Source organism: Meles meles, chromosome 1 (genome assembly GCF_922984935.1).
Source record: "Meles meles chromosome 1, mMelMel3.1 paternal haplotype, whole genome shotgun sequence".
Lineage (NCBI taxonomy): Eukaryota > Metazoa > Chordata > Mammalia > Carnivora > Mustelidae > Meles > Meles meles.
Window position 1 is genome coordinate 130,558,797 of NC_060066.1, and position 24,350 is coordinate 130,583,146.

Consider the following 24,350-nt stretch of genomic DNA (forward strand, 5'->3'; position numbering starts at 1 on the left):
GGTAGGGTGAGTCTGAGTGGCTCAGTAGTTAAGCCGCTACCTTTGGCTCAGGTCATGCTCCCAGGGTCCTGGGATCAGGCCCCCCACATCAGACTCCCTGCTCAGTGGGGACCCTGCTTCTCCCTCTCCCTCTGCCTGCTGCTCCCCCTGCTTGTGCTCTGTGTCAAATAAATAAATAAAACTTTAAAAAGAAGAGAGAGAGAGAGAAGGTAGAGGTGGCAGATTGGACACAAATATCTATCAAATAGCCATCAGTCTGCCAATGACCCTCAAAAAAAGAGAATTTTGAAAGGCTTTTTAAAAAATGGAATCCAACACATTCACAAGAGAGGGGAAAGTAGCAATAAAATCCCAAAAGCTGGAAATCAGAGAGATGAGTGGTAATAAATTACAAAACCAAGAAAACTGAATATTAAGGTACCAGTGAAAAAGTCAGAGAATCAACCCAACAAATACTAGAAACTTCCCCCAAAGGCTCAGGAATTGGCAGCACTGGGTCCTTTAGGGAGTGGGAATGAAGGAAATGATGGAAATAAGATTAAAATCCATTTCAGAAGAGGAGAAGTTTTACTCTATAAAAGAAACATTATCTCCCATCTGATAAATGAGTTCTTCCCTGCTAATTTCTCTCAACCCCCCAATATAGTTAAGACCATCTGAAAATAGAATGTTTGGCCCTGGAAGATAGCAGGATTCCTGCCCCCATGCAGTGTTCAAGTATGAATCGGAAGAGTGCTTCAGGATTATTTTTCACCAGGAAAATAATCCTGAATATAATGGATTCCCCTCCACTAAATGGAGACCCAGGTTAGGAAAACACCATTAACCAAAGAAGTCCCTTCAACTCTGAAACTGTATGGTTATTCAACACAACTGATGATCACTTTCTTCTCCAGATCTCTCCCCTAGGTCCTTCCCAACAGATTTTAAACACTTTTATGTCTCTACCATCTTCAAAAGAAGAAAAGCCATCCCAGACTTTCTGGACTTGGTATCTCCCTGCAACCACCACCCTCCCTTTGGCCTCCCCTTTAAAACGAGACTTCTCTGCAGGATGACTTCTCTCCTGGCCTCCATTTTCCCTCCTCTTGAATCTTAAGAACCTCTGTTCTGTATCCTCTCTCATCCATGCCATGAACATTTCGCACTAAAGTCACTAATTATCTCCACATTACGAAGCTGGGGGTGGGGGAGGGGGCTTTGTTTTTAATTGAGATAAAATTCATAATTCAGCCTTTTTATTTTTTTTAATTTTTTTAAAATTTATTTATTTGACAGAGAGATCACAAGTAGACAGAGGCAGGCAGAGAGAGAGAGAGGGAAGCAAGCTCCCTGCTGAGCAGAGAGCCCGATGCGGGACTCGATCCTAGGACCCTGAGATCATGACCTGAGCCGAAGGCAGTGGCTTAACCCACTGAGCCACCCAGGCGCCCCTAATTCAGCCTTTTTAAAGTGCACAATTCGGTGATTTCTTTTAGTCTATTCACCATGCTGTGGCTTTTGATATATTCACAATTCATATCATCACTAATACCAAAACAGTTATGTTCCCCGAAAAAGAAACTCTGTGTCCATTTACAGTAACTGCTCCCTCTCCCTCCCCACCCCTGGCAGTCAGTAATCTCCATTCTCTCTCTCTAGATCTGCTTCTTCCAAGCCCAGGGACATTTCCTAAGCATAATTTGACTGAACTTGTCGGCAACAAGTATCTCACCCCTTTGAATACTCTCTTCACTGGCATCCTGGATTTTTTTTCTACCTCTCCAGACATGGCTCCTCCCCAGTCTCCTTGGCAAAGACATCCTTCACCTCCCATCCTTAAAATTAAGAGCTTCTCAAGGTTCATTCCCAGACTCAAGTTCTTGTCACTCCATGTTCTCTCCCTAGCCCAGAAATAGATGGAGTGCATCAGCATCACCTGAGCGGTTCCCAAAACACAGAATACTGGGCCCCACCCAAGGTCCTGATCCAATAGGTCCAGGGCAGGACTGGAGAATCTGCATTCCTAACAGGTTTCCAGGGGCTATTGATGCTGCCGGTGGGAAGGAGCACATTTGGAGAACTGTCCAACACAATCTCATCCATATAAATTGCCATCAGTCTGCCAATGACCCTCAAATTGCTCTTTCTAGCACAGACTCCTTAAAACTGCAAAAACAGGATAGCCAACCACATATGTGACCTTCCCATTTGGGTGTCTTAACGCACCTCACTGTGTGAAAAGACTCTCTTGCAGCTGCCCAACCTCAAAGCAAGAACAATAACCGGTTCTCCAGCATGGTCTCTCCCCTAAAAGATTCAGCTTCCACAATTGCTCAAGTTAGAGCCCAGATGTCTCTCCAGCTCTCATTCCCCTTATCCTGTCTGCCATCATGCTTTGTTGCTTCTCCCTCTTAACTGCCTCTTGCCTGCACAGACTTCTCCTCAATTTCCCCACCACCTCTCCTGCAGGTGAACTCCTACAACAGCCTTCCCACACCCATGCCTCAACTTCCTGATCAGGCTTCTCACAGCAGCCAGAGGATATTTTTTAAAGGTAAATCTGATCCAGTCACTTTTCACTGACTTCATTGCTTTCATGGGAAAGTTCAAATTGTCAACAAATATAAGGCCTGGTGGGTATCTGACCCTGCCTGCCAAGACCTCCTCATATCATGCTCCCATACAATTTGCCCATCACAAGGCCTTGCTTAACCCCTCAGATAGAGCCCTCTGTGCTCACCACAGGACCTTTGCTCCTGCTGGTCACATGTCCTCCCACTTGCTTTTGACTAGGTTAGTCTTCAGAGCCCAGCTCACACACAGATCAAAGTCTCTGAGGACAAATCTCAATGCCACCCTGGCTGGAGCAGGTCCCCAGCTTTTTTTTAATGGACTTAACTACAGTTGATATATATTGTGGCATGCTTATTTGACTCTGCCGCTTTCTCTGTAACAGTCTCAAAGAGGGCAGGATCTATACATTTTTTTACTCGCACCTCTCTCCCTAGTACCTGACATACTGCCTGGCACAAAATAGATACCAACTAGGTACTTCAATTAAGTAAAGGAGCTTATCAAGTGGTATTAAACACACCTTTATTCTAACCCAGACACTTTAGAGAGACTATACAGAGCTTTTAGAACTTAAACCAAGATACTGATGTGGATAGAAAGTTCTAAAGTCCCACAGTTTTTATTGCAATTATAATTCCCAACTTTTAACTCCTGGTTTCCTTTTTCAATCATTTATCCATGTATTTATTCATTCACTCATCCATACTTACTGAGACAGATATTTATGGAGTTGAATAAGAGGGCACATTGTATTGTTACCTCCCCCATGAAGGATCACTGAAGTCCACAGACTTCAAGTGCAGGAGGAAGTATGGGCTCACCACACTGCCTAGGAGAACCACAACTCTTCCCTGTATCTGTCAGGATAGTCTAGCCAAGCATTGCATTAACTCTCTTAAGCAGGTAAACACAAGGCTGCTCTTCATTCAGAGATAAGTTAATACCCCAAACACCCGGGGTTTCTAATCATTCTTCTCTGCTGAAGAATAAATCATACATCTCTAGGCCCAATATGGAAGACTAATGTTACCACCAACAGCTGTCTAGACACATCCAGATACAAATTTAACCCAGCCTCATGCTTGACCATCTAAACTCCATCTATTCCAACAACTCTCTTTTTAAATGTGACATCCAGCATAATAGTCAACTGAACCACAAAGCAACTATGAAATGATTATAAAAATCCAGTAACTCGGACCTTGGGAGCAGCGGGCAGTCAATACATACTTGTTGAATGAAAAACTAAACAAATGAGTATAAAGCAGTTGGGAATTTTTTTTTTTTTTAATTTTTTTTTTTTTTTTATTTGACAGAGAGAGACCACAAGTAGACAGAGAGGCAGGCAGAGAGAGAGAGAGACAGAGAGAGAGAGAGAGGGAAGCAGGCTCCCTGCTGAGCAGAGAACCCGATGCGGGACTCGATCCCAGGACCTGAGATCATGACCTGAGCCGAAGGCAGCGGCTTAACCCACTGAGCCACCCAGGCGCCCCGGGAATTTTTTTATTTCTACATTTTTGCATCTATTTTGCAGAGAAGCTATAGAAGAAAAATTAAATTTAAGAAAACAAGAACCACCATGCACAATTAGATACAAAGAGAAAGGGCTGAATCCACTCTTGTCATAGAACTGTCTCCTATGGGCTCCCGTAAGTGATTATTGAATATTCAGAAATTTTGAGAACCCACATCAGCACTGGTGGGTGTATTTACACCATAGAAATCAAGAAACACCTTCTACTTACAGAGCCAGTTTACCGACATACCACTGCTTGTACCTAAGCATCCAGACATCACTCAGAAAGAAGCAACCTTGTTAATGTTAACAATGAAGAGATGAAACCGGAGATGAAAGAATATATTCATGCAAAGCAATGAGAAAGCATTTCTGGTAATGAGGTTGTTTGAAATGAAGAAAGAATGAAGAACAGAGGTACAGGATTTAAAACACAGAGTCTAATCCAAAGAGTAAAAAGAGCTGACAGTAGGGGCGCCTGGGTGGCTCCGTGGGTTAAGCCTCTGCCTTTGGCTTAGGTCATGATCTCAGGGTCCTGGGATCGAGCCCCACATCGGGCTCTCTGCTCAGTGGGGAGCCTGCTTCCCCCTCCCCCCCGCCTGCCTCTCTGCCTACTTTTGATCTCTATCTCTGCCAAATAAATAAATAAAATCATAAAAAAAAAAAAAAGACCTGGCACTAAATGGATGAAGAAATATTGGGGATGGCTATGATCTACATATGTTTTGATTCCAAAATTCTCTGCCAGTTCTCTGGATAACAAATGGTTAGGAGGTATGCAAATATCTGCAGAGCAGTGGGATCTCAAAGGTCATGAAAGCATCCTTCCAAGCACTGATCTGAATCCCATCTACACGACTGCCAGAAGATCATGAGCTTCTTAAGAACTGAGAATGTGTCCTTTATGTTCTGCATGCCCAGAGTCCAGAACAGTGTTGGAGACATTAAGATGCTGTAGATGTTTGATGACTGAATAAACAATCATTACCAGGAGATCATTAAACTTATATTCAAACAACTCTAGTGGTTGGGAGCTACTGACCTTTCAAAGCAAAAATCATACAAAACGATATTTAGTCATAAACTATGTACAGTAGCAAAAACACAATCAAACTGAGGGTTTTGGAAGGGGGGGATGGGGGGATCGGTGACCCTGGTGGTGACTATTAAGGAGGGCACGTATTACATGGAGCACTGGATGTGGTGCATAAACAAAGAAACTTAAAACACTGAAAAAATAGTGCTCGCTTCGGCAGCACATATACTAAAATTGGAACGATACAGAGAAGATTAGCATGGCCCCTGCGCAAGGATGAAACACTGAAAAAATAAAATAAAATCTATTTTAAAAAAAGAACATTTTAAAGTGAAAAAAAAAAAACCAGTCAAGAGCTTAATGTCCAGTGGAAATATGATGCCATCCACAAAAGAGCCAAATATGTAATTTTAATTTCTTTCAAAACTATATTTAGTAAAAAGAAACAAGTAAAATTAATGTATTTTCTTATTCCAGTATATCTGAAAAATTATCATTTCAGCAAATAATCAACATAATTATAAAGAAGATATTTTACCTTTTTTTTTTTTTTTTACTAAATCTTCAAAACATTTGGACTAAACAAATTTCAAATGCTCAAAAGCACAGGTAGCTAGCAGCTAGTAGGTACTGTGCTGGGTAGTTCAGCTCTAGACTATACTGAATGGATACTTGGTAAGTAGACAATGCCCCAAAATACGACACATAATTATCCAAATTGTACTTGACTTCCAATCACTGAACAAATCCATGACACAAGTGAACCAGGTCCAGGGAAAAGAAAGAGCTGATTGCTTATCATCATCTAAGCCTACAAGATAAAAAGGTATTTGCTGAGTATTCATGGGAAGAACAAAGCCATCTACCACTCAAAGAGCAAAATCAAATGGCTTCATAAGGCAGCGCCAAAAGGTGAGCATGACCAGTACTTAACAAAAACCAGAACACAGAATCTCCCACTTTTCAGATTGAAAATAAGGCTACACACTAATCACTCTGTTCATCCAAAGAAACAGATATGTAAAAATTCATCTCTAAATCATGGCTCAAAGGTCACATAAAGTCAGCAGAATAGACTCTGTCCAGAACTAGCAATAATAGGCACACCAAAAAAAACAAAACAAACAAAAAAAAAAACCCCACACACAACAGACCATGCACTGTGCTCTGAGCCTTTTATCAAGATGTGAGTGACACCATGTAATCATACTAATTTTGCTTTACAGATAAATATAGTGGTAAATTGGGGGCACCTGGATGGCTCCATCAGTTGAGGGGCTGTCTCTTGATTTTGGCTTAGGTCATGATTTCAGAGTTCTGGGATAGAGCCCTGCATCAGGCTCCATACTAAGCAAGGAATCTGCCTGAGGATTCTCTCTTCCTCTCCCTTTGCCACTTCCCTTGCTCATGCACGCACGCGTGCTCTCTCTCTCAAATAAATAAATAAATAAATGAATCTTTTAAAAGTTAGTAAATAATAGCAAATTGCCTTTAGATTAGGTACTGAAAAGACATTCAACAAGACATTCAACAAAATAATTACATTCATTAACATAAATGTAATTCATTACTGTAACTGTAAGGTAAACTAATATGAATACATTAAATTAATGTACTTTTCTAAACCACCCTTATCAACTAAGACTGGCTATCAGAAATGTACACTATAAAGAGTACAAAAGCTTGGCACTGACTCTTCTATAGAAACTTGGTAACACGGATATGGGACCATCAAAATAGGAATAACAAAGAACATCATCTGAACCAACTTTCACAACTCAAACCACTGAAGCACCTGCTGGGTTCCAAAAATGTAGAATAGGTATAACTCACTTCCTTACGTGTATTTAGTGAGTCATAGAGACCCTGACTGTTGTTTCTGTACTCAGATCCTGTCTAATGGCATTTATTTACTACTTTAAGAAGAAAAATCTAATAAAGGATCTGCTTTTCATAGTAATCCAAGTTACTCAACACATCCCAGCTGTTGAGAATGGCTTGACCAGTTTGGAATGGATAAGCCATCAACTCCCATCTATTTTCAAAACTCAGGAAACTAGCATATATATCATCACTATCAAAACTAATGTGGATCTTTCTCATCACACTAAGCATGAAAAGCAAAGGTTTTTTAAAGATCCAAGGGGGCAGAAATAACCCCAAAGATCAAACTGCGAAGCAGAAGGGTAGCCATCATAAGGATACACTGGAAAGCATAAAATAAATTTTGTTTCTACATGGTTGATACTCCAAAGAAAAACATGGTAAGGAAAACTGTTCCTTTGAAATACAAAGTTAATTGCTAAATAAACTTTAACAAAAATCACAATATCATATTTAAGCTAACAAATATCTAGTTCAACACCTTCTGTGAAGACATACATTTTATAATTAGATCTAACATCTACCAGCACATGTTTATTTTGCTTTAGAAGAAAGAAGGCAGCCTAATGCCAAGTTCTAAGTGGTTGACCCCTTTGAGCCTTTGTTAAGAGACCTACAAGTTCTGGCATGTCCAGATGGTCCAGAGTAATTGCTTCAGAGATTTCCCACTAAGACTCAGCCACATTAAGACACAGCTCAGCAACAGGGATATCACTAGGGGTCATCCCCAAAACACAACAAACCTCTCCCTTAATACAAACAGTATTGATTCATTTCAATGTCAAATGTCTTTAAAGGACTGCCGGTGGGAGGTTTGTGGGCCCTCCGGTAAGGAAGGTTTTCTGGCCTCACACCTGCTCTTCTAAGAGAAAAGCTGCAGGTTCCTGTTCATAGTAGATAAAATGCCATTATTTGATAAGCTGTCTATTTCCAAGATTCTCAGGAAATAGTACAAAAACAGCTCCATTAAATGGTAGCGTATTATTCTAATCCCAAGCGATCTATTTTGTTCCACACAGGTGTGGATCCGGAAATGTGTCCTACAGTGTTTTAGAACACTGGTGCTGCCAGATATTAACAGAAATTGGGGTGGGGAGTGGAAAGGGATTCAGGATGAAGTACTCTGGAAAAGTCTGAGTTAAACAAAGTTAAACAGGTTCCTTTATTAATCAGAACCATTTAAAATCTTTAAAATGAGAATGTGTTTTTTAAATCCCCAAGAGTTCTAAACTTTTTCTTTGAATCTTTTTATTTTTATTTTTATTTTGCCATGGTAGATGGTATAGAGCAGTAGTTCCAACCTTACCAGCATACTGGAATTTTGTGGAAGTTTTTTAAAATCCCAATACCTTAGACCAATTACGTCAAAATTCCTGGGAGTAGAACCCAGGCACCAGCGTTTTTTGTTTTGTTTTGTTTCATTTTAAAGATTTTATTTATTTATTTGACAGACAGAGATCACAAGTAGGCAGAGAAGCACGCAGAGAGAGAGGAAGGGAAGCAGGCTCCCTGCTGAGCAGAGAGACCAACGTGGGGCTCGATCCCAGAACCCTGAGACCATGACCCAGCCGAAGGCAGAGGCTTTAACCCACTGAGCCACCCAGGTGCCCCAGCATCAGCGTTTTTTAACGCCTCTCAGACTTTTAAAAACCAAATATGAAAACCAACATAACTTGGGGAAATACTACCTCTAAGTTCTAGCCTCCTCTCTAACCTAAAATAAAAGAGCCACACAAAAATGCATTCCTGGACCTATCCAGGAGGAGACCTGCAAAAAACCAACACCAAAAAAGAAAAACTAAATAGACAGCTGGAGACAGAACATTCAATGTCCAATCAGCTTGATTCCAGTGAGTGTCAACACAGCACCCTACCTTAACCTCACCTCTACACCTACTCATTGTTTCTCAAATCCTGCTTTCTATATTTGTCATCAAAACTGGGAGTCTGGATGGTATTTATTATCTGTACAGTTAAATTCTCCATTTTACATTATATGTCATAAAAAAGTTGATTTCAGGACATCTTTGAGCCATCATCAAATAGCAAAAAAACTTACCACATTGCCCCATTTGACCCATAAACAAAGAAGTAAGTTCTATAAAATGAATTTAAAAGCACAAAAGAAATCAAAAGAAGAGTTGTGCAATTTTCCGTGTTTTATGAAGCTGAGCGTTTTCACCAACACTGTTTTATGAACACCAGAGAAGGTGGATTTGAAAACCATGGCCACTGAACTGCCAAGAAGACAATCTGAGAATTCCACTAAGTGTTGGTAGTTTCATGAGGCCTTAGACAAGCACAATTAAGATGAGTTCATGGAACACTAGTCAATAGTATAGACTATAAATTTGGTAACACGGTAAAAGGAAAAGTACCTAAAAAGATTCAAGCTAGGCTTGCCAATTCAAACTCTGCTGACTCTGACCCCAGAACTGAACAGCCTCTTGTTCCCTTGAGGCCAACTGCCAAGCCAACACTAAAGATGGATGCACTCAAGAAACTGAAGTAGGTGAAAAATACCCTTTTCCTCTAGTTTTCAGGTAAAGTCACTCTTTCTTTTTTTATAAAGATTTTATCTATTTGAGAGTGAGAAAGAGCATGAGCAGAGGGAGAGGCAGATGGACAGGGAGAGGCAGACTTCCGCTGAGCAGGGAGCCTGATGCGGGGCTTCCATCCCAGGACCCTGAGATCACGACCTGAGCCAAAGGCAGACACTTAACCAACTGAGCCACCCAAGTGCCCCTAGCCAAAGTCACTCTTGACAGACACACTGGTCATCCTCAACACAAGCGAAGGTACATTTTTGGACACCACTACTTTGCAATTAAATGGAACTTAATTCCATTAACTTAATGAAACTAAGACTGACTTGCAAAGAGCAACATCACAACAAACACTCCTTGAGTGTCACACCAAGTCAGAAATTCAACTATCTCTAAAGTCTGCTATAATTAATGCAGTCAAGAACAAGCCGTAAATTGAGGAATTGGGTGAAGGTGGTCAAAGTTACAAACTTTCAGTCATAAAATAAATACTAAAGATGTCATCTAGGGGCACCTGGGTGGCTCAGTGGGTTGAAGCCTCTGCCTTCGGCTCAGGTCATGATCCCAGGGTCCTGGGATCAAGCCCCACGTCGGGCTCTCTACTCAACGGGAAGCCTGCTTCCCCCTCTCTCTCTGCCTGCCTCTCTGCCTACTTGTGATCTCTCTCTGTCAAATAAATAAATTTAAAAAAAAAAGATGTCATCTACAACATGATGACTACAGTTAACATGGCTGTCTGGTAGATTTGAAAGTTGCAAAGAGAATAGATCCTAAAAGTTCTTATCAAAAACAAATCTTTTATAACTATATAAGGTGATGAGTGTTAACTAAGCTTATCATAATCATTTCACAATATATGTATGTCAAATCATTATGCTGTTCACGTTAAGCTTATAAAATGCTGATGTCAGTTACATCTCAAAGTAAAAATTTTATTTATTTATTTAGAGAAAGAGAGTGAGAGAGAGAAAAGATGAGAAGGGGGAGGATCAGAGGGAGAAGCAAACTCCCCACTGAGCAGGGAGCCTGATGTGGGACTCGAACCCATGACTCTGGGATAATGACCTGAGTAGAAGGCAGATGCTTAACTGACTGAACCACCCAGTGACCCAAGATATTTGCTTTATTTTTTTTTAAGATTTTATTTATTTATGTGACAGAGCAAGAGAGAGCACAAGCAGGCAGAGTAGCAGAGGAAGAGGGAGAAGTAGGCTCCCCACTGAGAAGGGAGCCTGATGCAGGCCTCGATCCCAGGACCCTGGGATCATGACTTGAGCCAAAGGCAGTTGCTTAACCGACTGAGCCACCCAGGTGCCCCAAGATATTTGTTCTCATCATGTATGTGGCAAATGTGAAGGAGCCTGCACAAAATGCAATGCACAAAATATAATACAGAATTACAGGTGAAAGACCTGCCAACCCTCTCTAGAAAAATGAGGAAAGGCTTTACAGAAGAGACTGTTAAGATAAAATTTTGTTAAATGAATAAATCTCGAAGAACGTTATTCAAACTCTATTCAAACTCATTCAAACTTAAAATCCTTTTACTAGAAAGACACTAAGGATCTAGAGAACAAATGGAAATAGGCATTTCGGTCTAAGAAGGCATATAAAGACACGAACCATACTTTGAGAAGCCCTCAAACTAGTGTTCAGTTTTTAAATTTTTTCCTTTTTTTTTTTTTAAAGATTTTTTATTTATTTGACAGAGAGAGAGGGAACACAAGCAGGGGGCGTGGGAGAGGGAGAAGAAGACTCCCTGTGGAGCAGCGAGCCCAATGCGGGGCTCAATCCCAAGACCCTGGGATCATGGCCTGAGATGAAGGAAGACACTTAACGACTGAGCCACCCAGGCACCCCTTAAAAAATTTTTCAACAATAAAACGATTACACTTAAATGAAGTCTCTTTAAGGCTTATTATTTTTTAAGTAGAAGTGTTACTGCAACAGCATATTAAAAAGAAATCTAGACAATGAAGATAGAAGTATAACAACAAATGGTGTAAAAAAACTTCATGGATCACAGATTCCAGGTTACAAATAAAGGCCAAGGCAATGATGCTGACCAAAACTGTAAGATGATTCTTGTTAACATTAGATTAGCCTTAGTTAGTCTAGACTGGAGACTAAAATCAACTCACATCTTACCTTAGCATTAGGAAATAAGTAAGCTTCTTAGTCAAATTGCAGAAAACCAGTACTATTCCTTCAACTACATTTTTTACTAAATTATAAATACACCACTTTGTAGTATTTTCCGCTTCAAATGTATGGTTTATGAAGAGTCGGGTTTAGAAACATAGGTTAATGTAAATACAACTCTTGATTTCTTAGGTTATCAGAAAGATAAAACTTAGAGTTACATTCAAGTTACAGTCAAACTTTTAGTAGGAAACAGGTGCCTAAACCAGGAACAAATGCCTCATCTTTTCATTAAGCATTCTTTTTTCATATAATGAGTACCTTTATGCAAACAGATTACTAAAATCCCTTTACATCTAACCACACACTATAGTTTTCTCCATAGTAGTGTCTCAGTTTCTTTCTTCTAAAATACATTTCAGACCACGTGAATTGAAAAGCTACAACTGAAATGACAGGAAACCACCTAAATGTCTACCTGTCAGACTAGTTACATGCATTCTTGTATATTACACAGAAATAATACAGAATGGAGAGGGAAGTTCTCCGTGTATTCATATGAAAGATATCCAAGGTGAGTTAAGTGAAAAAAAAAAATCAAGGTATAGAACAGTGTATGCAGTGGGCTACATTTTGTGCTAAAAATGAAAAATAAGAATATATGTGTTAGCCATAAAAAAGAATGACATCTTGCCATTTGTAACTACATGGATGGATATGGAGGGTATCATGCTAAGTGAAGTAAGTCAGTCAGAGAAAAACAAATATCACATGTTTTCACTGATATGTAAATTTTAAGAAACAAACAAACAGAGAGACAAAAAAGCAGACTTAACGATAGAGAACAAACTAATGATCACCAGAGGGGAGGGGAGGCGGGGGATGGGTGAAATAGATGAAAAGAATTAAGAGTACACTTACAGTGATGAGCACTGAGTAATGCATAGTAATGTTCTATATATTACTATCCTATATATTATTCTATATATTATTCTATATATATTATCATTCTATATATTACATATATAATATATATTCTATGTATTATATAGCTAAATCACTATATTGTATGTCTGAAACTAATATAACATTGCACACTAATTATACTGGAATTTTTTAAAATGTACATATATCTTTATTTGCTTATATGTGCATAAAGAAACTCTGGAAGGATATGGAAGAAACAAATACCAGAAGTTATCTAGAAAAAACTAGAGAGTAAGATCAAGGGTGGGAGAGAGAGCTTTCACTGTAAATTTTTTAAATTTCTGAGCCATGTTAATATATTTATATTTTCAAATATTCAAATAATTATAATAATTATTGCTTAATTCTATGGTAGGTAATAATAATTTTCTTCCTATCTTTTCTTCCATTCTGATCTCAATTAGACAAAAATTCTAGTTCTCAGGAAACAAATTAATTACCTAGCATATATAAGCTAAACATATAATTATGCTTAAAAGAAGAATTTATTCTTTCCTCCTCTTCCAATATCTTCACCTAAATTGACAATTAAGGATAGCAAGGGTCATCTAGCTCATGAAACAGAAATACATCTCCCTTGACTTCTGAATGGAAAATATCACCAGCATAAAAATTAATATACATTTTCCACTTAAAATTTTTAAATAGTTACATTGTCCAGTGGGCCTACTGACTGGCATTACAATTTTCCAAATATTACAGCATTAAAATGTGCAGGTATGTGTTATTTTTCAAAATAACAACCAAAATATTGCAAACATATTTCCGATTTAGCAAACAAATTGAATAGGCCCTCACTGTCCCGGGGAAAAGTGTCTCAGTGATCCCCGGGAAGACATGGCCCCTATCTCACCACAGACACTGTGCTCCTCCCACAGAGAACTTCTGAGGTCAACTCAGAAACCTCACAACTCCAGGGTTTTCCATAGTGCATACCTGTGCCTAATCTGTCCCCCTTCATTCTCAACACCCTTATCTATCTTTAAAAGCTCAGCTCAGGGGCACCTAGATGGTTCAGTCAGCTGAGTGTCTGCCTTTAGCTAAGGTCACGATCCCCGGGTCCTGGGACAGAGCCCTGAGTTGGGCTCCCAACTCGGGGCTCAGGGGAGGCCTGCTTCTCCCTCTCCCTCTGCCCCTCACCTCACTCCTTCTTTCTCTCTCTCAAATAAATAAAATCTTAAAAAAAAAAAAAAAGGTACCTGGAGATCTTTCTTGCCTTAATTTCACCACGTGAGGACACAAGTCTGCCCCCATGAAGAGGGACCTCTCCAGAACATGACCACCCTGATCCCTTCCTCCAGAACTAAGAAATACATTTCTGTTGTTTATAAGCCACCAGTCTATGCTACTTTGTTACAGAAGTCCAAACTGACTAAAATAATTACCCTTTTCTAAAAATTAGAATTGTATTTTACAAAAGGCTTTCAAATTATAGAAGCCATTAGAAGTGGAAGGAAAAAACAAGCTTTGTCTCCATGTTAAAATGCTCCTATACATATCTGTCACTTTTTATCTGCCTTTCAATAGCTAATTAGTTCATACCCTAGAACTTGAAGATATTTTTCACTCACTACTTTTCTCTGACTTCACTGAGACTATCAAACATTGATCAAGCAGAATAAGCACATTAGACAGTATCTCCCCCATTCCTCCTCCCAACCTCGACACCACCCTGCGCCTAATTAACACTCCCTCCTATGGCCTGAGAAACAGAAATGAGAACCCCTTGGATCTGAAGGGATTTAGCCTTGATTTACTCATTCAAATATTTGCTAAAATCACTTTCAAGTGTCAGGCACCAGGACCTGCCCTCTGTGAGTTCACAGGAGAGTAAGGAAGACTGACAAAGAGGTCTCTCAATCTTCGCTCTTCCTTTCTTTCATTATTGTCAGCAATTATGAGATTAGCAGCAATGAGAAATACATATGTTGGTTAAGTGTCTGCTTTTGGCAGATCATGGTCTCAGGGATCTGGGATCAAGCGCCCTATCAGGCTCCCTGCTCAGCAGGGAGTCTGCTTCTCTCTCTATCTCTCTCTCTCTCCCCCTCTGCCCCTCCCCCTGCTTGTGCTATCTTGCTCACACTCTTTCTCAAATAAAAAAAAAGAATTACAAATGCTTGTAGATTTGGGTACAAAAATAAGCCAAAATGTAAACTGTTAGAATCATTCATAATTCTATCATTTCACATATATCAATATTCACAATTCTAATAGAAACGACCACTGTGGGAGTTCGGCTATATGTTCCCTTTCATTTTTTAAACAAGTTCAAGTTTACCTGAAATTTTTAAATGACCTTTTTCAGCTGATACTTAGATAGTATTTTCTAATACTGTAATAAGAAACAGCCTCCCTCAAGATATAAGCTAGATTCATGGACTAAACAGGTCATTTCGGGTCCCCATTGAACATATGCCCCTGGGAAGGTACTTTGAGGGTCTTATTCTCTATCCCCAGACCCCACATTCAGTCAGGGCTCACTCATGCTCTGAAGTGAAAGAAAAAATGGATGAATCAATGATGTAGAGTACTGAAATCTAACAAATCAAGTCTTCACGTGGTTATTAGCTCATAAATCAGGCACTCCGTGCTGAAAGGTCAAGATGCAGAAGGAATTCAAGGAGAAAATTAATTCCTAAAAGGAAAATGCTATTTTATTCCTACTAGAGAGGGGGAAAAGAACTCCGCAAAAATAAAATAGTAAGAACTACCAACTCATTTCATTCTGTATAACATCGTGGTCACAGTCTTGTGACAGTGAAAAACATGGTATTCCAACTCGACAGTGGCTGCTGTCTAACCAAGCGCTATTAGCCCAAGTCTCCCAAGAGTTATACCTGAACGGAAGGTAGGGGGAGTTTGAGCCAGATAGGAGTGCTCTGTAGGCTTCTTCTGGTGTCTTCTTTAAATAGATTACCTAAGACAGATAAATAGCAACATTTAGAACACCACCAAAGAATGACACAAAACTAATTTAATTACTCACCAAATTTGCATTTCCCTTTTTTCACTTTGACCACTGCCAGTCATGGTGATAATGCTAACCTTTAAAAGACAGCAACCAAGCCACCAAAATTTCCTTTTCAGCTTGAAGCTGAGCTGCCACCTTGGGCTTAGAAACGGGTAAGAGCTTCAAGACGGAGCGCAGACCCATAAAGAGGCCATCCAGGACTGCCTACAAGGCACACGAAAGGATACAATGGCAGAGTTTTCCCTTTTGGGAACAGAACAATTCTACTTTCATTATTATACTGTGCACTCACAGTACAATAAAATAAAGTACAGTAAAATCAAATCACAACACAACAACGCATATGAATGTGGGTAGGAGACCCTAGGGAGTGCCCGAGTGTCTCAGTCGGTCAAGCTCCTGACTCTTGGTTTCAGCTGGGGTCGTGATCTTGGGGTTGTGGGATCAAGCCCCACATCGGGCTCCATGCTCAGTGTGGAATCTGCTTGGGTTTCTTCTCTCTCTGTCTCTCTCAACTAAATAAATAAAAATATTCAAAGAGAATTTTTTTTAAAAAGAGCACTAGAAAACACACTGGCTTGACTGTTGATACCGAGGATACTTAAATCCCTCTGGCCCAGCATGATAAACTAATCTTAAAGAAACAAAAAGGAGCTCTTCAAACCAGTAAACAACTTAATAAACATATTGACTATACAATATGTGCTAGGCACTGTATGGTACTGATACCTCTGGATAGAATTTACATTATGGGGCAAAGACAATAGTTAACAAAAACAAACACATTCTGAGAGAGGTACTAAAAAGGAAATAAACAGGGTTCTGGAAAAAGAATAGAAAGGGCTTGCTTGAGGGAAGGCACAGAGAAGGCTCCTTCAGAGACTTGTAGGGTAAGATCTGCAGGGCACACGCCATGGAAAAGCAAAGGAAAGGAGGAAGCACTTGCTAGGCAGTGGGAATAACCAGGGCACCATCCTTGCCGAGGGAAAGAGCTTGGAGATCGGACAGAGAGATCCTCAGTGTGGCTGGAATGTGGGAAGGAGAACCAAGTGGTGGCCAAATTGTGCAGAGCAATACAAACCGTAGGCAGACTCCAATTATATTCTAAGTATAATTTAATATCTTAACTTTGAGCTGAGGACATTGGTCCTTTTCCTCTATAGTTTGAATCAAATTTTATTCCCAAAGATCCTCTCTACCTAGAATTAATGGCATTTATTTCAAAATCCTGTGCACTTCAGCAAGAGTGCCAGGGTCTCAGTTCTTAAAAAGCAGGGCCTACCTCTTTACTTGCAAATCTCCTTTGAGTTTTAAGCTGGCCCACTAGCAATATATTATATGCATTTTTAACTATTAATATTTTCAGGACTAGAAAACATCTTAATTCTGTCTTCTAAATAAAGAAAACTAAAATAAATATATAAAATAGACTTAAAGCCTTTAAAAGAAAGCACTTACTACTTGACAAGTAAGCCTGATGGTCTGATAGAGACACACCAACCAAAGCCAACTGAACGTGAAACAAGAACAGCCCAGAAAATGAAACCACTGTAAAGAATGATCTAGGCGTGAGTCACTCATTCTACAAGAGAATCACAGCTCTAGTTGCAGCTCCAATAATTAGAAAAATCCACTTAAATCAACCCTGGCTTTAAAGCCCACTTTCAGTAACCAATATGAAAACAGGATTTTGCTGTGCCTTAATGGGAGGTTAAACCCTATAAATAGAGACGGTAATAATGTGGTGATTTCTCAAGCCTAAAGATGCAGCACTACAGGAAAGCTGACTACCTCTGCTAAAAGGGAAAGCTGCTGGAAAACACTTCTGTGTTTGCATGACATAATTAAAGCTCAGACAGCAACCTTTGAAAAGCAAAAATACGTTTCCTTCCTCAGGAGCAATTACATTAATTCCCTTTAATTTCAGGGCAGCCATTCTGCAAGAGAGGCAAAAGACCACATGAAATTCTTCTTTAACCTGCGTACCCCACAGGGTTTAGCTACTCATCTTACCTGCATGACTTAGCACACATGACCCATGTTCTCACACTGTAAGATGAGAGTCTGTTTTTATTTTTATCCCAATACTAAATTATTAATAAGTGCAAAGTGAAACCCAGCAGAGGCCATCTAAATTCCCGGAAGGGTCCAGGGGCAGGTAAATACAATGACCTTTTACAACCTGATGATTGGTGAAACGTAATAAATGAGTGCCTTGCTGTATGCATGCTAGGGTCATTAAAATACCAAATTTACTTCTAAAAAAGAACATGTCACAGATATTTTTTTGTCAAAGATTCTTAATGCCAGATCTTCTGAGATATGTCTCCTATTAAAAGAGAAAGTGAGACAGAGAGACAAACTAGGCCTGACTAGCTGGGAATAATAAAAACATTTATTAAGCCTTGCTGCTGAGGAATCTAAAGCCCAGAAAGGCAAGGAACTTTCCAAACTCACACTGCTGCTCTTTGATGGAGTTAGAATTCAAACACAGATCCGACTCCAAAGTCGGTAATCTGCTAAAAAATATAAACATACGCAATAGCAGCACCAATGAGGGGAAAAAATTCCTATTCTTCCAAATTCTTAAAACACCATTACACTTGACTTTTTTCTTTTCTTTTTTTTTTTTAAGATTTTATTTATTTGTTTGAGAGCGAGAAAGAATGAGAGAAAGCATGAGAGGGGAGAAGGTCAGATACAGAAGCAGACTCCCCCAGAGCTGGGAGCCAGATACGGGACTCAATCCTGGGACTCTGGGATCACGACCACTTGACTTCTTAAAACTATTTGACTTCAAACTGGTAATAGTAGTTGTGTCTGAGGAACAAGGCAAGGAAAGGGACTGGAGGAAGAAGGGAATACTTTCTATTTGACATTTTCTACTATCTCCACGTCTTATATTTTGTACAGACAGAGATTAATTTGTTTTTTCAAATGTAGAGTAAATCAGTTAAGTAGTAAATGTCTACTCTTTTTTTTTTTTTTTTTAAAGATTTTATTTATTTATTTGACAGAGAGAGAGAGATCACAAGTAGGCAGAGAGGCAGACAGAGAGAGAGGAGGAAGCAGGCTCTCTGCAGAGCAGAGAGCCCGATGCGGGGCTCGATCCCAGGACCCTGAGACCACGACCTGAGCCGAAGGCAGCGGCTTAATCCACTGAGCCACCCAGGCGCCCCTGTCTACTCTTTTTAAAAATGAAACCAGGGGCATCTGAGTGGCTCAGCTGGTTAAGCCTGAGCTTAAATTGGTTAACCTGAGCCCCTTAGGCTCAGGTCTCAATCTCAGGGTCCTGGGACAGGGTCTATAGAGCCCATATCTGCCCCCTGCTCAGCAGAGAGCCTGCTTCTCTCTCTCCCTCCTCCCCTCTCCCTGCTCATGCTCTCTGGCTTGTACTCTTTCTCTCTCTCTGAAAAGAATACATGAAAAAATCTTTTAAAAAAATAAAAATATAATAAAAATAAAACCAAATTTAATATCAAAAATTGGTTGTCAGATACTCTAATATCTCTAAAAAATATTTTCTGAATAAAATTAATGTCAAAGCATCTTCTAAATCTTTTAATTTTTCTTTTCTGCCTCCCAGGGGAAAAAATACATTGTCTACTCTCCTCACCAGATATGAGCAGAGATAAACCCAAACTGAAAGAATCACCCCAAACTTTTGATAAGTAAAACTAACAAAAGCCTTCTGCATAGTGCTTGATGTATGTACCACTCTAAGTTACCCTTGGAGGAGTGAGGACATGCCTTTTATTATAGTATACCACTCTTGCCAGGAATTCCTAGAAACCTCTCAATAGAATAGCACTGGACAGACACGTTCTTATTTTTAACTTACTAGAAGCTAACCAATTAAAGTGATTGTGTTGGAGGGCCTATGTGGCTCGGAATCAGCTCAGGTCATGATGATCCCAGGGTCCTGGGATGGAGCCCTGCATCGGGCTCCCTGCTCAGCGGGGAGCCTGCTTCTCCCTCTGCCTCTTCCACTCCCCCTGCTTGTGTTCCCTCTCTCGCTGTGTCTCTCTCTCCATCAAATAAATAAAGTCTTTAAAAATATATATATAAATAAGTAAAATAAAGTGATTGAGTTTTTGTTTAATTAACTTTAATGCAAGATACCAAGGACCCAAATAATTCTCTCAATTTCTTGACTAAAAGATTCTTAAAGAGCCAGTATTTATAAATAAATAAATAACCAACCAACCAACGGCTGTGAGGTTTTTATTTAACATCACTAAAGTTATAGTACTATAAGACCATAATTTATATGATTTACCAATAAGGCAATGTTTCCTACACTTCAACAAATCATACGTCAACTTTTCCAACTTCTGACAGCATACATAGGACCATGTATTATTATTTCTCCTTAAACAGACACACTCTTTTAAATCAATTTATTCTGAAGTGTTTTATGTCATTGCTGTTAACAGAAAACCAGTATCATCTGCCATGTAGATTCTAGACATAAATGAATATTAAAATACAAAATTTACAATATTTAAGTTTGTGCATACCACACATTGAGAAACAGTGCTTCAAAATATCATGTTTGGGGGGCACCTGGGTGGCTCAGTGGGCCTCTGCCTTCGGCTTGGGTCATGATCCCAGAGTCCTGGGATCAAGCCCCACATCGGGCTCTGTCCTCCTCCGAAAGCCTGCTTCCTCCCTCTCTCTCTGCCTGCCTCCCTGCCTACTGGTGATCTCTGTCTGTCAAATAAATAAATAATCTTAAAAAAAAAAAAAAGCCATTTTAAAAAAATATCATGTTTGGGCTAATTGGGCTAATTAACTGGGAAGTTAAATAAAATCCTCTTTAAATTAATCAAAAATTATTTCTAAATCATTTCTTTTTATTAAATCCTATGGTCATTAAAGCCCGTCGAGAAATAATACACATAAATTTCAGAAGCGTTTTGAAATTTACAATGATATTTCTCCATTCAGATCATTTAATCCCTCTGATACATAAAAAGTGATTCTTCAAACAAAAAATGGCTTAATATAGAAGGGCTAAACCAGACTTTTAGTCACAAATTGGCTGATGGTCTTTCTCTGGGGACAGTTGCCTCAGTTCTGTTTTAAGTTGTGTTTTTAGGTGCTATTATTTCTCCAAAAAAGACTTACTATAAAAGGCAACACAGACACACATCCCATATACAGCTAAAGATGAAATCTGTGCCCCTATTTTAATTATATTTACATTCTGTGACCTGTAAAGCGGAAATACTCGAGGATTTGATTTGGTCATCTGAGAGAGTATTCTTTAATTCTGGCATTTGATTTCCTGTTATTAGTTTACTACATTGCTTGTTTATAAAAGAGGAAACAAATGCTGAGAACGGCCTTTCCCCATCAGGTACTGCCACCAGAACACTGACATGATAGCTGTGAGATTAGCAGTCTGACCATTTCTGAGTCAATTAAATTTCTTCAAAATAGAGAAGTTACCAGAAAACAGATGATAAAAACAGTCTAGAAGCCCTAAAATTTACCAAATATGAAAGACTTAAACCAAAAAAGAAATTTTCCTTAAAATTTTCAGACACGTAGTTCTAGCATACACAGAGAACTAAATAGGGACATTACAAAGCTGTCCCTCTGTAGAGTATGTGCTTTGGATTCTATTGGGAGAGGCACGGGCCCCTCTCCCAAGCCCCATATAACTTAAAATGATAGTACTTTCAAGACAGCAATTGAGGACAGGGATGGGCAAAAGTATTAAGATAATGTTTCCCTGGTGAAGCTAATCAGTGTAGAGCCCCCATTTAGTTTGAAAGCCCTGCTCCCTCACTGGCTTCTCCCACCATCCCTGTGTCTGTCCTCCGGAGTTCCTCCCGGTACGCCAAACTCAATCTTGAAAGTCACCTGTGACCCTGGCCTCTCCCTTTCGTCGTGTCCATCCTCATCCAATCAATATCTAGACTGATTCTTTCTCTAAAGCCTCTACAGCCTGAGTGGCTGAAACAGAACATTTGGGGACAGAGAGTAAAGTATACAAGTATCTTTTCAGATTTTATAAAACCACCACTTAAGGTCCCTCCAATGACCTGAGAGAGAGAGGCCCAACCACGTTAAGGGCCCTAAATCTTTAACTGCATTTAGTTTTCCGGTGAATCTGCATTTGACCTTTCTGTCATGACTATACCATCACCTTATTTCAAACCCTTCTCACCACACCATAGGACTAACATGGTTTCTTTCTGCCTCCCCTCCTGCCTACTCCAGCAACTCTGAAACAGGACTACAAGAGTCTCAATCCTACCCAAAAACCCCAGCCAGACCGCCCACCCTTCACCAAGACAAGGTGCCAACCAATGCCTCACCATTCCAGAAGCATACCTGACACCTTCATCTGAGGTCTCTTCTGGGATACTCCACACCATCTACACTATTAAAATTCTTCCTACTTCATCAGACTTAACTTGAATACCACCTCCACCATGCATGTTTTCTTAAGCTCAGAAACCCTTCCCCAATTCCTTAGATTCAACTATAAGAATGATAATGACCATAATAACGACGGTAATAATAAAAACAAAGAGTTATAGGGTGCATACTATGTACCAGGTGCTATTCTAAGCACTTGACATAATTTGGCTTAATAATCCTCTCACAATCACCCTGAAGTCAGTTCCATTATTAACCCATTTCCATTTATACATGAAATGCTGAGAATGGGTTGCTCAAGGTCGCACAGCTAGGGTGTGGTGGAGTCAGGCAGTCTGGCTCCCCACAGCCCTCCTAACCACTTCCTGATGGGCTCCTGACAGCTCTGTCGTAATTATTTTCCTTTAAACCCAAGTATAAAACTCCTTAAGTGCAATAGACATGTTTTTATTGTCTTTATACCTTTACAAGCCTCACGATGCCTCCTATCAGATAGATGCTCTGGGAATACATGTTTAGCTTTAAACATGTAAGGTTCTACAAGTGCAGCCACCCTGGAGAGTTAATTTAGCTTAAATAATAATCAAGTGAATGAGACTTTCTAAATGTGTCCCTACAATTTTAGTGATAATGCCCAAGGGAACTAGTGAAATTAACTTTCAGAGCCCAGTTATTTGAGAGCATCAAACAAGATGTAGTCAATTCTTCAGTGATGTACTAAAAGAAAAGGTCAGATAGATTCTACAAATAAGAGCTGATTCTACAAATAAGAGCTCTAGCTCAGATGACAGGCATTAGCTTATACGAAGTCTTTCAAGAGTCCAAGCACACTGCCTGACCCAGACATTCACGGTCCCAGTTCCCCTGTGTCTGTTTGGAATCTACCCTCTACCACTCCCGACACCTGGTAAAAGGCAGGCAGCAGGAGGTGGAAGAGAACACGAGTCACCAAGGATCAATGTGTCTGTACTTAGCTTAATGCTTACAGTTTTGCAGGGGAACCCGCATACGCACCAGGACATGGGGAAAGTCCTCAACCTCGTTAAGGAGTTCAAAACTGCTGACAAGGGCTCTAAAGAGGACTGGGGAATGGTCGGCAAAGGACCCTGACTCGACTCAAGCCTTACTTGCAACATGGTCACATTTAGATGGCTACCTCTTCCCTTTCTTGGGACCACAGCTCTAAGCCACTCTGGTAGGGCAGGCTTTTTCCCAGCCTGATGAGATCAGGCCCCTCCCTCCATTCTCAAAGCGCCCTGCCTTCCTCCCTCAAATTTTTACCCAAGTTAGTCTTCCGGGGTGATTTCAGTCTGTCTCCCTGGCTAGACTATAAGTCAAGCAGGATGTTTGCCTCTTCTCTGTGCGCAGGACTCAACACTGCCTGGCACGTGGCCCATACTCAAAAAATGTCTGACGGATACACAAACAAACAGCAGAGAGAAAGGGTGTGTTTTATGTGAGAACAATGTAACGTGGTCACAGGACATGGATCACCTAGCTAGAGCATAGGTGATCGAGTGCAGTGGTCAGGCACCCCAAGTCCACAGCCAAGCTGTCTGGATTCAAATCCAGGCTCTTTCACGGAGCCATATTACATGAACTCACTGTGCTTCTACTTCCTTACTTGTAACTAGAGATAAGCACTGTAACTGCCTCATGAGACTGTGGGGAAGATTTAATGAACTGATATGATATGTAAAGTGCTCAGATTTGTATTACACACATAGCTCTTCCATAGCAAGGGACCACAGAAAGGAGTAACTTTGGTGCCAAAATATTTCTTTTCTCCTTTTGACCCCTGTATGCATGGGAATCTGGATCCACAACTGTTACTTCTGACCCCAGAGTCCTAAGGCCTGTCTATGTGTACAAACATCGAAACATGAGGCTGTAAACGTCCCCCATGATGGCTAGATACCAAGACCGTAACATACAGACCATCATTAAACTCTGCCCTCTCTTTTTAAAGTACCCATGTTGACCCTACTCTCGGTCCTGCCTGTTCAAATGGCCTTCTGCATCTCCTGGTGCCTTAGAACCAACAATCATAAGATAAATGCTGTGGGGCGCCTGGGTGGCACAGTTGGTTAAGCGACTCCCTTCGGCTCAGGTCATGATCCCAGAGTCCTGGGATCAAGTCCTGCATCAGTCTCCCTGCTCAGTGGGGAATCTGCTTCTCCCTCTGACCTTTCTCCCCTCTCATGCTCTCTCTCACTGTCTCTCTGTCAATAAATAAATAAAATCATAAAAAAAAAAGATAAATGCTGTGGACCGCGTTTTATCAAATCCATTGTCAAAATATCAGAAGATCCTTGAGGT

General features: G+C 40.1%; 1 protein-coding gene and 1 non-coding gene across 7 annotated transcripts in view; one reads left to right on the forward strand and one right to left on the reverse strand.

Moving 5' to 3' along the window:
- CDC14A (cell division cycle 14A) overlaps positions 1-24,350 on the reverse strand; it is a 198,373-nt gene that overhangs the window by 98,478 nt on the left and 75,545 nt on the right. For 5 of the 6 annotated variants that reach the window (XM_046006231.1, XM_046006240.1, XM_046006223.1 and 2 more), the window contains exon 5: positions 15,505-15,584. The exons of the other annotated variant lie outside the window; for it this stretch is intronic. In XM_046006231.1, coding sequence (XP_045862187.1) covers positions 15,505-15,584 — 80 coding nt within the window. The remainder of the gene's footprint in view (positions 1-15,504; positions 15,585-24,350) is intronic. 6 annotated transcript variants of the gene reach the window in all.
- LOC123928072 lies at positions 5,313-5,419 on the forward strand. Its single transcript, XR_006815599.1, has one exon. It is a non-coding gene; the product is annotated as a U6 spliceosomal RNA (small nuclear RNA).